The following is a 17,822-nucleotide window of genomic DNA, read 5'->3' on the forward strand; positions in this document are numbered from 1 at the left end:
AGCAGACTAAACTCAAACTTCGTACAACATTCCCTCCTCTCTCACATTCCAAAACTTGTGTGTAGACTCTCAGCCAATCAGATGCCTGCCTCTCGTGCAACACCTTTCACTCTCAGAAGCATACCATCCTCAAACTCGTCCATTTGTTCCTCTCTCATATTCCAATGCTCGCTGTCGACCAATCACCTGCCTGCAGTCACTGCCACTCATCCAAGCCTCAGCCCAACACATCCGGTGACGCACGTTCCTTTCTTAACAACCATTCAATGTCCCTCTCACTTTTGTGTGCACAACAGGTACGCCAGGCCCAAGGGGCACACAGGAGCACTACACAAGTGCTTGGAAGCAGGATACTCATTCCTATCTGGAAAACAGAAGTTATGAGGTGTGCTGAAGCCAAGTCCCGTGAGTTCACACTCTCTGTTACCAGCATCTTCAAATCTCCCTCTCGTTTCTGTCACTGCCCCAGGAAGGCCCTGCTCCTCACCCTCCAAGAGCACTCTCTCTCCTCGCGGTGCTGCCGCTCAACTGCTCAGTTATTCACATTTCTGTTACACCAGTGGTACTGACGCAGATGGCAGTGAAACGATGAACAAAAGTACATAAAAGTGCTAAATGCAGGAGTTCGAATAAAATGCGAAACAAATAGATACCTTATTTCAGGCTTTGAGAAACAGGCAAGTAAACCTAATAAGCATAACCAGAATGGTAACAGAGCATGAGCAAAGCATGATTTTTAGGCTGACTGACTGAAAAATGCATTCTGAAAAACTTTGCATACAAAAAAATAGCTAAGTAGCTTGATGTAAGCAATACATGCTAATGTCACATGTTGTTAATCGCGAAAGCCTTACTAGCAGTCTTCATACTCTGGTGCTAAGCCATGCAAGGGATACGCGGTGTATGCCATCCTGGCACTTTCCTTCTAAGAGCTTTCATCTCAACCACCCTTAACCTGAGCTCACCCACTGACTGTGAAATGTTGTGCATTTCAAACTGTGTGATCCTCGTCCAGGGTTGTGTCCAGGGGGGCTTTGCACATGCCCTAGCGTATAAGTATGGCAAGCTGGTGACTGTCATGGGAGTTGTTGGAAATGGCCCTTTTTGCAGGGTTATCCCAAAACTTTTTGCCTTCTTCCTCCTATTTTTTTAGGTCTGTTTTTGCTGGTTTATTGTCTCTGCACACTTTACCACTTAATGAGTGCTAAAGTGCAAGTGCTCCCCATATAAATTGTACTGTGGATTGGTTTATCCACAATTGGCATATTTGATTTACTAATAAGTCCCTAGTAACGTGCCCTAGAGGTGCCCAGGGCCTGTGAATCAATGTAAGGCACCCCTAAGTTAGGCCCTGTGTAGCCCCAGGGGCAGGGTGTGGTGTATGTTTAAGGTAGGACGTATACTAGTGTGTTTTATATGTCCTAACAGTGAAATACTGCCAAATTCGGCATTCACTGTGCAAGGCTTATCTCTCTCATAGGTTAACATGGGGGCTGCCTTTAAACATCCTTAAAGCGCAGATTCCCTTTGAGAGTAGATAAAAATTTGGAGTTTAGGGTCTCTCAACTCACAATTTAAAAATACATCTTTTAGTGTAGTTGGTTTTTAAATTGTCTGTTTGAAAATACCACTTTTTGAAAGTAGGCATTTTCTTACTTATACCATTCTGTGACTATGCCCGTTTGTGGATTGTCTGTCTGGGTCAGTTTGACAGTTGGTCTGTTCACACCTCTCCTCTAGACAGTGACACAAAAGGGGGTGGGGTGTAGCCTGCATATCCTGATGAGCCATCTGAGCTAGAGAGGAGGGAGGAGTGATCGTTCACACCTGAAAGGACTGTGCCTGCCCTCACACAATGCAGTCTCCGACCCCCGGGCGTGCGTCTGGAGCCTGGCCTGGACAAGGAAGGATCTTGCAAACACTTGAGACTCTGCTTTGAAGTTTGCCAACTTCAAAGGCAGAACTGGGTATAAGAAGAAGACCCAAAACCCAAGACTTTCAGAATCATTCTGGAATCAAGAGGAACCTCTGCCCAGGAGAAGAGCTGAAGAGGTGAAGGAGGAGTACTGCCCCTTTGCTGTGTTGCTTTGCTGGACTGGCCTGCAGTTGCTGCTTCTGCCTGAAAAGAGTGCAAAGGGTGAACTTTGCTGTGTGTCCTGCTTGAGAAAATTCTCCAAGGGCTTGGAGTAGAGCTTGCCTCCTGTTGGAAGTCTCAGGGACACCAAAGACTTCAGTTTCCTCAACCTGCAGCACTGGGAACTGTGTGTTTTGTGCTGTTCAAGGGGAGAAACCACTGCGATGCCGCCAATGACGCCGCTGGCCTGCACCGTGACCTGCCGACGCCAAACGGAGTTGCATTGCCCTGCTTCACACAGCGACCCTGGTCTCACCGATGCCGTCATCGGATGACTTCACCGAGCCGCTGCTCGCACCGCGACCTGTGGGCCCCGCACTCCGGCATCGCCTGCTCACACCGCAGCCTGGGCATCCCCGATGACGACACTCCTGCTGACACCGGCGCCGCTGCCTGCACCGTGGCCTGTGGATACCGCTCGTGAGGTACACGAAGCACCGTCCCATCCTGCACCGCAGCCCTGGTCCACCGACGCCAGCACCATCGACTCATGTGTCGTCCCCAGGCATCCTGCCTGCACCGTGGCCTGTCGACACCGCTCGTGAGGGTCACGAAGCACCGCCCCGTCTTGCACCGCTGGCATGGGCCTACCAGTGACAACGCTTCAGCAACGATGACGCCGCTGCCTGCACCGTGACCTGTGGACACCGCACGTCACACCGACCCGCTTCACACCGCAGCCCTGGTCTCACTGACGCCGACGGACACCATCACTGAGCCGCTGACTGCACCATGACCTGTGGGCACTGCACGTCGCATCGTCCCACTTCACACCGCAGCCCCGACGCCATCCATGCCGGCGCACCTGAATTCATCAGCCTGGAGTTCGATCTGAAGCGCATGTGACCTCAAGGGCCCGACGACTTCTGCACCGACTCCGGACCCGACACCGTGATGTCAGTGATGCCACCTTCTGGAGCTCACCGCGAGGACAATGAAGCCCTGCAAATCCAAGGTACTGTTTGCGGGTCTTCCCGACACCGTAGCTGGCCCGCAACACCGCGGCTGGCCTGAACTGTTGGTTTTGTTGATCACGACACTGTGATAGCCCCAGTTGGAGCTATCGACTTCAAGGAACTGTAGTTTTGAGTAAATCTTGCATAATTCATATTTATCTTACTGTATGTTGGATTCTTATCGTATTTGGTCTTGGTTTATATAGATAAATACTGGCTATTTTTCTAAAACTGGTGTGGTGTCCTTTAGTAGTGTTTTCACTTATTACTGTGTGTTATGTGCAAATGCTTTACACATTGCTTCTGAGATAAGCCTGACTGCTCGTGCCAAGCTACCAAGGGGGTGAGCAGGGGTTATCTGAGCGGGTATCTCCCTTATCCTGACTAGAGTGAGGGTCCCTACTTGGACAGGGTGCGAACCGACTGCCAACTAGAGACCCCATTACTAACAGGAGTGTTTCATGTGTGGCCAATAGGATGATCAAACCGGTTCAGTATTGAGGTGCAAACTCCTTTGCAAGGATGAGTGAGTGGTTTTTCCCAAATAATTTTTCAGAACCTTAGTTACAAATTGCATATTGGTAAAAAAAAAAGTTGTAGCATTTAAAGACTGCTTTACAATGGGGTATTCAGGGTTTTACCACAAAGACTATTTTGGAAATTATATTTATTTATGTTTTTAAAGCACTGCAAATGGCATAAATGTGGTTTCAGGACGCTGGCGGTTCAGGGGAGATTCGGGCGCACATGGAGCACTTGTGAGCAAACAAGTTCAGTGACATTTGTTATTTACATCTGATCTCCACCTACAGTCACACCAGAGTTACTGAACTGCAGCTCATTCCCCTGCCCAACCCACCGTTTCCCCTTCTTCTTATATCAAGCCCTGCAGCCAGCCTGTCACTACACCTGCTGGAGTGTCCTGGGGCGGGGGAAAAGACCCACCTTGGAATACGGCACAGGGAGTGTCCATGAGGTGTCCATGAGCATGCTCACTGACACGTGTTGAGTTGGAGAGCTGGAAGATTCGCCCTCCTGAACTCCCGCCTTAGGAAAAGCCCTAATCGTACAAACCACATCAACCACACTTACTACACTTACCACACTTACCCGGAAAAGGTCAACAGCGTAACAAAACTTGAGAGGGCTCCCCTGCAAAGTACATAGAGATCCCCCCACTCAAACACGAGCTCTCAGGCCAGAGGCCCACTTCGCATGCACAGTGAAGGCTCTTCTGGTGGGGTCCCTGGAGCTTGCCCCTCTGTGAGCAGAAGACACAGATGGGAAAGACAGAGGAAGAGAAAAACGAAAAAGCGTCACAAAGGGAGAAAGTAGAAAGCTGCAACAGTGAGCTGAAGGGCATGGTGTGGCTTTAAATGGATTCACCAGGCCCGAGATGGCTTCAGGATTACGCTACCTCCGTATTCCGTGTTCTCACATTTAACTGCAGCAGCCGCGTGTTTAAGAGGAGGGCTTTGGGCACCGGCACGTTTTTATTTACAAATTAAGCACTGTAGTGCGACCATCACTAGGTTTCCCTGTCTAGGACTGTCATGCAAGGCATGGGGGTCTCAAGCAGGGATTTCATCTGAAGGCAGGAAGAAAAATTATTTTTGCTAACTGGGCGCCTTAAACGTGGAGTCTGCTCCGAAAACCTTCACTGTCTTCAAGGGAGCTGCTGCAGTAACAACTTCTCTGAAGACAGAGAGATCTCTGGCTCCGTGGTGCATGGCATGCAGTCTTCTGCTGGGAAGGAAGAGTCAATGTCCTCTGCTGCCCTTGCTGTCTGGCAGCCCGACTGCCAAACTGTGAATGACCACCGTAATCTTTTGAGTCAAATATTTCTGGCAGAGATTTGAACAGATGTCAACATTCGCTTGCCTTATAAAGTTTGCATTTCAGCGACAGTCAATAGGAGGGCGAGACACGTCCCTATTTTTTTCCTACTTTGAAGACTGCAAATGCTTACCCTTATAATTAGTCGGAAGCAAGGGTTATAGCGATGGGAAATTTCAGGATCAGAAACGTAAAAAAAATAATACATTCCTTATGATAATGGACAAGAAACAGTCCCATAACAGGCTCCTATTGAGGAAATCCCCTCCCAGGATAAAGACAGCAATGGATGTGACAGATTTTATTTAACAAGCTTTCTCCCTTCCAAGTATTTCAATCAACATTCTGAAAATAACATCAAATATTAAATGGAACATCTTTTTAAATATGTGCTTGTCCTTTAAAGATAGATGGAGCTTAACAATGTTCAGGCAATTTAGCTCCAGCGTTAGATAATTTGACAATAAGGAAGAGCACGTTTTACCATGAAAATCTACACATCACAAATCGCCCCACAGCTCTCAAGAGTGGAATCAAACATGCTATGGTCGTGCATTTGTCGGTTCCAGACTTCTCGTCCACTGAGACGTCCCTTCTGAGAACAACAGCAGCAGAGCTTGTTACCTGTACCACGTCACGTGCCCAGATGCGCCACGCGGCAGAATCACGTGCAGCGCGGGCCTGCAACGACGAGAGAGCACCGAGCAAACTAGGCCAGCGCGCGCTGAGTCACTCTCTGCAAGCGCCAGCTCCATGCGCTGGAAGCAGGTGCGGAGACACAAGTTAAAACAATAAAGTGCAGGACAGGAGCCCAGACACCCACATTCCTCCCGTCACCCACGAGGCGCCGGGCTACTTACTCGGAACGCCGGACACCAGTCGTAAAGGCCTCAGCACCCGGAATGCCCGCAGCGCTTTCACGTCAAATCCAGCGCCTTTCCCGCCTATGGAATTTCCTCCGTCTGCTTTGGTTGCTTGTTCTAAAATTGCACTAAAAAGTCTGTAAAGGAAGCAGAAGGTGGGTTGTTAGAGTGTGTCTTAGATATGCAATAATATTGAAAGCATTTTACTCTGTATGTTGGAGTGGTTGCTCCCACAAGGCACGGAGTAGTTGTGGATAAGGCTGACACAGTGTAGAATAATATTTATTAGGAAGTGACAGAAATTGTTGGCCAAGGCTCTCTACATACCAGGCATGGAGGTCAATTCACCAAAAAGCCAGGTGTAGAGGAGGTGACGTCATACGCCATTTCATTTTTACTTTCACTCACACACGCTTATAAAAACACACATGCAACTCATACACACACTCCCTTTTATATAAGCAGACTCTCACCAGCAAGCATGCACACAGCACATATCTAAAAGTTTTTTTTTTACTTACCTCAGCTATCAAGGAGTGTCATATTCCAGTTAACTCTACTCCATTTTTTAGAACACTAATAGTGAATAATGCATTATTCACTATTAGTGTAATTAAAAAAACGGATTGAAAACAAGGAAGTGGAGCCCAAGCAACACCCATAAGGAGGAGCTGCCACATGTGTTTATCGGGCACTGATTTTGCCACTTCTGAGGCCAGGGGTCGCAGAGGCAGTGCCATGGGTCGCAATGGGCAAGCCAAGCTGGAGTCGCAGTCGCAACCCCTAAATGACGTCCATGATGCCAGGTCTCAAGCCTACTTTTTCCTGAAGTGGACATAGTGCTCATGTTGTGCGCAGCTAACGACACAAACACTACAGCAACCGAAAGGGGACATGCACTCTTTTTAATATATCTTAGGTTATCTGTTTCTCTTAAAACACTCTCCACCATCCTTATTTTTGTTTTTGGAGGCTTTATGCTTGGTTGGCGTGTTTACCATTTTTGTAAACGTACCTCAAATTCTGAAAGAGGAAGTGAAGAGAGAAAGAGAGTAACGTCGGTAGAGTCTCTAAAGCAGTGGTTCCCAACCTGTGGTCCGGGACCCCTGGGGATTCGCAGCTGCTTAGAAAATTTAATAATATTAACAGATTAGGTCCCCAGCTTTCAGTAATGACTCACCGGGGGGTCCCCAGAATCCAATAATGATTCAGTGGGGGTCCCCGGGTTCCAGTACTGATAAAGTGGGGGGCCACAGAAGTCAAAAGATTGGGAACCACTGCTCTGAAGTATCAGAGGTGCAAAGTAAAGCATTGCATTCCCTTTCTCTCTGCCAGTTATTCTCCAAACCTGCCTTCTTCTCCCTCTTCACTGCTATGGGTTCATATGCCAGGGACCGCATTTCGTAAACAGCACTCTTTGGTGTAAAAGGAGTGATGGTGCTAATTTGTCCTTCATGTGTAATTTTGTCCTTGATTACGCACTACTTTCTATCTTCAGTCCTGCTGGTGGTAAATTGCTTCGTTTGCTTTTTTTGTCCTCCAATGAAGTGAAAGTGTGTTTTTTTTTTTAATTGAGGTAATACTGTGTGACATTCTACCCATTAATTTCGCACAGCATTGGCTTAATGCGAGAAATCACTTCCACGTTATTGGAAGTCAACAAAACGCCTCACGCAGAGCTATTCAGTACAAAACAATACTGAAGATTAAAACCAATAGGTAATCAAGGGTAAAACGGCAAGCACGGGACAAAAGAGCCCAGATCACAGCGTTTCCACCAAATAATGCAGTTTCCGTAAGACAGACCCTGATAGTGCTGAGCCTTCGCATCGCCCCACAGATATGCATATGGAAACAGTTTAGGCCCTTAAAGCACAAGGATGAAGCTGGTTCCAAAACTACAGAGATAACTTACACACTCCACTCACTCTCTCCCAGTCCATGAAGTGCTAAATACTGCAAGAATTAGAGTTACACAGGTAACTTAGTACTCAATGCCGCAGTCTCTCTCAGGTTTCCTACAGAGTGCCATAGAGATAGCATATTCCAGAGGTAAGTGGGTGAATATTTTTTCAGATATTCTTTTCCTACTTCTTACTGATTGTGAAGGAAAGGCGAGGCTTAAACCTTCTCAAAGAAGAAACAAAAAAATGATGCTCACACACGATCAGGACAGCTGATCATTTTCAGGTGCAGTTCGTGGCTTAAATAACCCGTTATTTCTTTTTAAACTTGCATTGGATTATGGATCATGTAGTTATGTGCAGTTCACCTTTAACAACTTCATGTTATCCCGCCAATGCCAGTGCATTATGGTAATTGACCAACAAATATATTGAGTGTGATTCCTGGTATGTATTTTGCTCTCTTAGGAGCTTCTCAAAGGAATGTTGCTTAGCTGGCCTGAAAGCAAGTACATTTCATTTTTTAAACAAATAACGGAAAGACTTATCAGCCTTTATTGCAGACAGCTAGTGAACTTGTTAAGGAACCAGGCACCTGAATAGATCAATAATTGTATTTGCATTTACATAGCATTTACTACCACTGATGAGGTGTTGAAGTGCTTTTCGGAGAGTTGCATGCTACTCTGGAACCCAAAGGATTAGTGTTGGATTAGTATAGGGTAAGTTGCTCATTTGAGGGTTGGGTATGTCATTTGTTTTTTAAGTCTATTACTCAAATGCGGTTTGGGATGAGTCAAAGGAGGGGTAGAGGAGGGAAGAGTCTATAGAGGGTTATATGGGGGATCACAGTAGTAGAATGAGGTTTAGAGTGAGTCAAGGAGAGAAAGAGGAGGGACAAGTCAAAGGATGTTAGGGAGGTCATAGTAATAAAATGAGGTTTGGGATAAGTCAGAGAGTGGAGGTCAAGGATATGTGGAGAGAGGTATGGAATGAGACAGAGTAGTGCATTGGAGGTAGTTGAACCTTAGTCTGTACAGTAGGAGTAAAGCAATACACATATAAATACATAACTACATAGAAAAGGTATACATTTATAAGGAAAATAATAAATGGATATACAATTGTAGAAATTCAGACTTTCAGGTAAAGGCCATTGGTGTAATTAAGTTAAGACAGTACAAGGGAGATGGTAGCGTGGACCGTGTGTGGAAATCGTAGGTGGTGGAAGATGCGCAGCAGAGTTTTTATGGTAACAGAACTTGATCTTCCTAATTTGTCTACTTGGGCATGCATTAATAATTTGGAGTCCATTGTAATTCCAAGGTTTCGTACTTTTTTAGTCACTTTACAAGGTGGTCCCAGATCGTCAGCCCAGGCGCAGAGTGGGTCATAATTTTTCCAATTGCCACGTGTGAGTATTTCAGTTTTGGAAGCATTCAGTTTGAGGTGGCTTCATGTCTTGCACTGATCAATGGCTCTGAGGCAACTGGAGATTTTTGAGTTTCCAATGTCTTTGGGGCTTTCCAGTTTAAGAAGTACTTGTGTGTCCTATGCATGGTTACAGCATGTGAGCTGAAATTCATAAATTGTTGCCGGTAATGACTTTATATAGATGTTGAAAAGCAGGGGGGAGATGATAGAGCCTCGAGGGACCCTTGGTTTTGTGAAGTACGGGTTGGATGATAAAGGGGGCACGTGCATTGCATTTGTCCTGTTTTGAAAGTAGGATGTGATCCAGTCGAGAGCAATTCCTTCTGTGCCGGCTTCATAGAGTCTTTTAACCTGTTTCCACCTGATAAATCTGAACAATTTATTATAAGCACCCTGAATACAGATGGCTCAGAAAAAGGAACAATATTGATTGCGACCAATATATTTGTTACACTGCAAGGATTAGAATATATCAGGTGTGATAAACAGCACATAACTACAATTATTGCCCAAAATGTTCATTTTAATGTGCATTGGAGGTAGTTGAACCTTATTCTGTACAGTAGGAGTAAAGCAATACACATATAAATACATAACTACATAGAAAAGGTATACATTTATAAGGAAAATAATAAATGGATATACAATTGTAGAAATTCAGACTTTCAGGTAAAGGCCATTGGTGTAATTAAGTTAAGACAGTACAAGGGAGATGGTAGCATGGACCGTGTGTGGAAATCGTAGGTGGTGGAAGATGCGCAGCAGAGTTCTTATGGTAACAGAACTTGATCTTCCTAATTTGTCTACTTGGGCATGCATTAATAATTTGGAGTCCATTGTAATTCCAAGGTTTTGTACTTTTTTAGTCACTTTACAAGGTGGTCCCAGATCGTCAGCCCAGGCGCAGAGTGGGTCATAATTTTTCCAATTGTCACGTGTGAGTATTTCAGTTTTGGAAGCATTCAGTTTGAGGTGGCTTCATGTCTTCCACTGATCAATGGCTCTGAGGCAACTGGAGATTTTTGAGTTTCCAATGGCTTTGGGGCTTTCCAGTTTAAGAAGTACTTGTGTGTCCTATGCATGGTTACAGCATGTGAGCTGAAATTCATAAATTGTTGCCGGTAATGACTTTATATAGATGTTGAAAAGCAGGGGGGAGATGATAGAGCCTCGAGGGACCCTTGGTTTTGTGAAGTACGGGTTGGATGATAAAGGGGGCACATGCATTGCATTTGTCCTGTTTTGAAAGTAGGATGTGATCCAGTCGAGAGCAATTCCTTCTGTGCCGGCTTCATAGAGTCTTTTAACCTGTTTCCACCTGATAAATCTGAACAATTTATTATAAGCACCCTGAATACAGATGGCTCAGAAAAAGGAACAATATTGATTGCGACCAATATATTCGTTACACTGCAAGGATTAGAATATATCAGGTGTGATAAACAGCACATAACTACAATTATTGTCCAAAATGTTCATTTTAATTAGGATTGTGGTGGTTATTGTACCAAAATATGCATGCCCTGTTATTCATCAGCGCTTTTAATCCCAGTAACACTTGGATGATTTTTATTACCAGGTAAAAATACTAGTGGTGCAGAGCTTATTGCACAAATTGTAATTGTGATATGGTCGGTAACACGCTGCTGTACATATGATCGGAATGGCAACCACCAGACTCCTCCTAAACGAGCAGTAATGAGCGAAGAACCAGGCCAAATTCCATGAGAGGAATATAATAGAGATTCAAGCTGCAAGGTGCAAAACCAGCCTCCTGGGGCTCCAGCCTCCCCGGAGGATTGCACGGCTCGCCAGACCGACCATGCTTTTGTCATGTCTAGAGTGTCGCCAGCTGCAGTGAGTAGGCACCAATGAAAAGGGTGAAGGGGTGTTAGCAGGAGTTTGGTGGATAGAATACATAGCCCTGTCGAAGAGAGGTGACCACTGCCATAACTAAAAGGTTTTTAAACACCAATCTTGTTTGTGGAAGAGGAGTTCTTGCTCAGGGACCAGAATCACCTCCAACATAATTGAGGGTGAACCTGAATTTGTGGGGGTCACCAATGAATATCCGCAGGTTCATTTTTTAAAGAGTTTTCCCTGGCCTAATCGACACTTGAACACCTTGATAGCTGGATTGACCCTGCTGGCAGTACTTTGAACAAAGTTATATCTAAGTGCATCCGACCCATATTAAAAAACTCTAGAACTGAACACAGTCCGCTTTATTGAGCACACAACATTCGTCCTGAGAAGATTCAAGAGCTAGGGAAGCTATCTGCTTATGCCTCTATAGGCAATCTTGATCATCTCTATCTATCAACATTTCAGATAGTGATGGGTTGTCTATATAGTGGAGAATTCTAAACAAAGAAATCAACAAGATAGACAGCCTGGTAATGGTGGTGATAAAAACCATGAAACGAGTATGCCGGTAAACTAATTACATTTTTAATAAAAGGCAGTTTTTTCAAAGATGGGAGCAGCAATGGAAAGCACAATAGTTCCACAATGTGCTCCCCTCTGTACGGCAGACCTGCTGCAGGACGTAAAACAGCAGACTATAACCCACAGACATATTGCAACGCAAAGATCTCACTTTCATGATCTGGATAACAAGAGTCTTGAATAATTGTATAAGCCATTCAGTGATGTTCAGCATTGTGTCAAATACCCTGGTACAAGTTCAACTTTACTGCCTAATGCCACATCTGTGGGGCGATATGGCGACTAACAAACAACGGTTTATAATAATAGGAAGCTGCTATCCAAGACACACAGATGTTCGAATGAGAGAACAAGGGACAACCACCTTGCTGTACTCCTTTTACTCTTTGTGAAGAAGGGTTGATCCGCCGAATAAATTAAGATGGTATTTGCCCACAAATCATGGTTACCAGGGATAACCCGCTACAAAGCTGGAAAAACAGAACTTTAAAATAAGTAATTTTGTTTGTCAGATATCATCTATTATTGGGAGAACTTGAAAGGAATATTATAGACTTAAAGCTGGCATTTAGAAAAGATGAGAACCTCCCCCTTAAATGCCTTAAAACAACCTAAAATTGTGGTACCAACTCTCCCCACAAGCTAATTCCCATTGGAACAAAGAAACTGAGAATTGGAAAACACTAGTATAAAAGTAGCAAAAATGCCCAAAACGTGAACTGCTCTGCCTTGACTTTCAAGAAACATAAAGAAATGAACATAGTATGAATATAGTGGAGCAGAGCTCAGATAAACCAATGAAGGTCTCTTATCCAAGGCACGAAGTGTTCACAAGCATAGAGTGTCGATTAGACTTATTCAAAGGAGTCATTCAACACAGTTTAATATCAAGAATCACAAAAGGAAACCTTAGTTGGTCATCCCTTCTCACTAGATTGGCACACAAAATAAAACCTGTTGGTCATGGTTTTGAGAGAGCAGCTTTGTGAACACAAAACATAAAGAACTCAAGTAGTGCTCCAATAGATATTTGACATAAACCAAAGGCCTTATTAAGGATATTAATTTCGTGTCCCACTAAATTGATCTTTGAGCACATGTCAATCATGACAACAGTTTTGCGAATATCATGGTGAATCCAAGATACATGGTTAACGTCCAGACTATCATATTAACATTTGTGGGATACTACCACAAATACAGGGCAGCAATAATCCATTATATTTGGGTGACTTTTCCGTCTCATCTTACCAAAATCCCAAGATTGATGTCATCCATGGTCATACGACCAGCGTATATTAGAAAATCATTGCAGAGGCTGGAACCTCAGTAGCCGGCTGACTGAGAACTATTGCTCAGGGCTGAGAAGAATGTTTACAATTTGACCACTGGCACTATATATATGTAATGTAACTTAAACAATGTATGATCATTTCATGTAATAGCATAAGCCATAAACATTTGCTTTACATTGTTCAATGAACAATGTGTTTTGAGTTTATAGCACCTGTTGCAACATCAGCTAAGCAGTATACTCCACATGAAACCTCCTCATGGGACATTCAGTTTTGTTGTGATTTTAAAGCAGTGCGTTTAATGGGAGTGGAGCGCGTCTCTTGGACTCTGGCCTACATTTTAAAGTTATATATGTTTACCACAATTACTCCACAACGGGTATGTGTTACCACTGCTTTGGTTGACTCTTTCGCCAAGAATAAAATTCAAGATGTTGACCATAATCCATAAGTCAATATGTGGCCATGGAACATTGTGTTTGAAAAATCTATTGAATCTGTTCAACCTTTGAGGAATTCTAGGTTACAGCTGTAAATTACTACCAGCCATCTCCATGCACAGAAACGTCTGAGCAGGTAGGAAGTCAGGCATGAGTCATGCATGCAGGCTGCAGAACCCATTATAGAGCAGAGAACGCTGACGGGTAGTGGTAATGTAGACTCAGCCCCAACAAGCATCATTTACTGAACACTTTAAGTGGATTGTCATGATAAAGCATATCACGCTTCCTTTGAAAAGAAATAGCTAATCGTTACTGAACACTTTACATAAGAATGCCTTGATAACTTTGGTGATGTGACTATTGAACAAACAGCAAATCTATTCAGTGCAGTATCCGGCTGCTTGCAAAGTTATGTGTGCTGTGAAGTGGTGATTGTTTAATTATCCAGTGAATTAAGCCTAACAAGTTTATCTATGTCTAGCGCCATTTTTTTGGTGCACTGTCTACCTGATGTGCAAAAAAAAAAGGTGTGCATGAAACCACAAATCTTATGCTCACAGGGATGCATGAGTGTGTAGCAGATGCAGGATGATTTACAACCAAACTGGTTCTGAGCTGGCCATAAAAAGGTTGGGTCCGTCCTCCATCGAGCTCAGGTAGTTCATGGTGTATCCTCTCTAGTCGTCATAGCTTGCACACAGGGGAGGAGGGAAGCTTTGTGGGCTCCCTGAAACCTGGCAATTGGCATACAGGTCTCGCTATCAACACCCTTAGGGCACCCAAGTAATAACCGGGATTCCCTGCTTCTTGTGTGCGCCATTGGGCAGGAGGGAATATAGCAGATTTGCATGGAGGTTTAGTGAGCCACCATCAGTGTGTTCCACAGGCGAAACTGGGACCACAGCCTGGGGGTGCACTGATTGCCAGGCTGATGTTTGCACCCCAATTCTCCTGCCATAATTTAGCTGCTCCCTTGCTGAGCCAGCACTCCAGCAAGTAGTGGTACATGGTGGAAATCTTTGTGGAGGAAGTGCCTTCACCCAACTCTAAGTAGGGCCCTTTATCTTCTAGATTTGAAATCTTACTTTTCACAACAAGACCTATCACACACGGTCCTTGATGTTCTTCAACGTGTCTCAAACATCATTTGATCTTTCATCTTGCTTTCAAGCATCCTTTAGTATCCTGCTCTATCCTGTCTTTCACACCCTGCTCTTCATCTTAGTGTATGTGTAGCATCATCATCTCTCACATCCTACTTATAATTTTGTCTTCTTGTGCCTATCAGTTTCCTCAATTTCATATCCTCCTGTTTGTCAAGCACCTTCCTATCCCCCACACCTTTACACTTTCTTGCATCTTCCTCTTTCACCCTCACACATCTCCTCTTTCACATTCTTCTCTGATAAATTCACTTTTAACAAATCCTTCCTTCTCATACAAGCCTTACTGGTCTCCTCTCTCACCAATCCTCAACCTTTCTCCCTCCCACGTCAACAGATTCCTACCTCTCACACCAGTCATTCTCTCCCACATCCTTTTCACCTTTCTCTCAGATACACTTCTAATTCTTTCCTCGGGGACCATACTCTCCCTCACCACCTCTATCACACATTCTTAGTCTCACATACTCCTCCTACCCATACATTCTGAATCCCCCTACAAGTCTCTCCTTCAGTATTTCTTATTAGCTCAATCATTTTTGCAACAGAAAGTACCAAGGGCCAGATGTAGCAAAGTGTTTGCGCCTCGCAAACGGCGAAAATCGCCGTTTGCGAGGCGCAAAAGCCACTTTGCCATTCAGAAATGCATTTTGCGAGTCGGCTCCGACTCGCAAAATGCATTTCCGACTCGCAAATAGGAAGGGGTGTTCCCTTCCTATTTGCGAGTCGCATTGGGATGCAATACCATTTGCGACCGCATATGCGGTCGCAAATGGCATCGCAGTTACCATCCACTTCAAGTGGATGGTAACCCAATCGCAAATTGGAAGGGGTCCCCATGGGACCCCTTCCAGTTTGTGACTGGACCCCAAAATATTTTTTCAGGGCAGGGAGTGGTCCAAGGGACCACTCCCTGCCCTGAAAAAAAACCGAAACTAAAGGTTTCGTTTTTTTTTTAAGTGCAGCTCGTTTTCCCTTAAGGAAAACGGGCTACACTTCAAAAAAAAAAACTGCTTTATTTAAAAGCAGGTCGCTAACATGGAGGTCTGCTGACATCAGAAGGCCTCCATGTTAGCGAGTGCCTATACTCGCAATGGGGCCGCAATTTGCGACCCACCTCATGAATATTCATGAGGTGGGTCATTGCGACCCCATTGCGAGTTGCAGTCGGTGTCTGAGACACCGTACTGCATAGCAATTTGCGACTTGCAAATTGCGAGTCGCAGGGACTCGCAATTTGCAAGTCGCAAATTGCTTTTTTGCTACATCTGGCCCCAAGTTCTTTCCAGAAACTGCCTTCACTCCAAGGCTCTGCAAAGAGGCAGAGGCTGCAGGACCAATGCTGAGATCTAACCCATCTTGTTTGTTAATAATTAAACTGGCTTAGGATTCTCATACATTTTGTTTTAATTGTGTCATTATACTTAAGGACATAAGTGCCCAAGCATGCAAAATACTGTAGGGTGACGTAAATTGACTGGCTGATCCAAAATAAGTCCCATAGTAAGGGTGAATTGAGTATGCTGCATTATTTCTTATAAATGAGCTGGGTCTACAATATAGCATTACAGTCCACTGCGGAGGACTATACCGGTTGTTAAACACCCTGAAACTGACTTATAGGCCTGAGACGCAGGTGGTGCAGAAGGTCTTATAAGGCTATTAGAACATTCTAACCAGTGAGGGTGGAATATGTTACTTACCCATTGTAAGGCCCATGCCAGCCATTATTAGCCCCGAGCCACTTCACTGCCTTCTATGGAGCTGTCAGAATTCCAGTGTTCTAATTAAGTGCCATTGCTAGTACTTATTTGCAATATCAGTTGTTACTTACATTCCCCGCACTTGTATACCTGAGCTGCAGACGTGGGTCCATAATGAGGGGAGGGTAATTAAAAGCCGTTATTGCCCTGCAGGCAAGGGCAATAAGGCTATTAGCATCTCCCCCACACTCCCCAGTGGTGAATTAACCTCACGGGTATCTGAGGGGGGAGAGGCTCCTCTCATGCGCCACAGCAGCCCGGCTCTAGCTCCTTCACCAAGCTGGTCTCTCAGTAACATTGAGCCAGGCGTCCCCCTTCCTACGCAAAGGACAAATGTAAGCCCTAACGCGGAAAAAAAAAAACTAACATTTATTTTTTCAACGTTTCGAAGAAGATTAGAGCTTACTTTTCATTTAGTGAAGTAGAGACCTTCTTGAAGAAACAGAGCCAGACTGCTGCAGTACGTGACAGAAGCTGTACCTTGCATTGTAGAACCAATGAGAAGAGTAACCAGCCCAACCTGTGGGATGTTGGGATCTGGGCAGCCACAGATTGCTCCCTGTGCAGGCCTTCGTTTGGCTGGTTAATGCGAGTTCAACTCCTACACACGTACATCATGCATGAACTGCCCTGTGCACAGAGCCCTCAGGCTGCATCGCTACAGGGTAGTGACATTTACTAATATAACTCAAACTTCATGATCAGTTTTATCTGCATTCAAAACATGCTTTAATACAGTGTAAGTGGCCAACTGGGAGCATATTAGTCCTGAACAAAACAAGTGTACTTCATGACAGGCATACGTTTTGACTGTACATGAAAGTCATTTGTTTAGCCTGTTTGGCTAATTCACAAGCCTTTGCCACTAGAGGCTTGTGAAATTTGTGTTACACTCTTGCTATTCATAGAATTTCTGGAATTTTGTGTTACTCGAAATACTCATAATTTTGGAAATTACTATTTGGCTTTGTTCAAGGAGGAAATGCCTCAAGGGAGATTAGTTCAGGCACTAAATGTTTCATAGGACATATTCCCAACTTGGCTACCAAGAATGACCTCATCAGACCACATCCTCCTTCTCTAGGTGAAACCAAGGAGACTGCCCTACCTGGATACATTAACATGTCCATAGACCAGGGTCACTGGAAGTATGGGGCAGAGGAGGACAAACTATAGAGAAGGGTTGACTAAATTGTATAGCACCAAAAAGCAAATTATGCAATGTAATGTGTCACATTTTGTGATAGTATTAGTTCATTATTTTTTCATGTTTACACATATTAACGTTATCTAGGCAAAGATTTCACCTCATTAGTACCAGTTTAACACCCAACTACAGCAATAAGCAACAGAAAGATGACCACTCAGTCACTGTGAAGGGCCTTCCAATGCGTGGCAACATGTTGCTACATTTTTTGTAACTTTTGAACCATTTGAACTAGAAACAAAGGGCCAGATGTATCATTCTTCACAATAGTGATTACCTAATTGCGATTTTTAGGGAATCGCAATTAAGTAATCGCTATTGGAATGTATGAAACTCCAGGAGTTCCATACTGCGATTCGCAAGGGCTCGCAAATGG

The 17,822-nt window shown here is 44.3% G+C and overlaps 1 protein-coding gene across 1 annotated transcript in view; it reads right to left on the minus strand.

Moving 5' to 3' along the window:
- CACNA1C (calcium voltage-gated channel subunit alpha1 C) overlaps positions 1-17,822 on the minus strand; it is a 1,395,795-nt gene that overhangs the window by 524,968 nt on the left and 853,005 nt on the right. Inside the window, exon 5 of the mRNA XM_069228081.1 lies at positions 5,787-5,926. Coding sequence (XP_069084182.1) covers positions 5,787-5,926 — 140 coding nt within the window. The remainder of the gene's footprint in view (positions 1-5,786; positions 5,927-17,822) is intronic.

The sequence above is a fragment of the Pleurodeles waltl genome, chromosome 4_1, assembly GCF_031143425.1.
Source record: "Pleurodeles waltl isolate 20211129_DDA chromosome 4_1, aPleWal1.hap1.20221129, whole genome shotgun sequence".
Classification (NCBI taxonomy): domain Eukaryota; kingdom Metazoa; phylum Chordata; class Amphibia; order Caudata; family Salamandridae; genus Pleurodeles; species Pleurodeles waltl.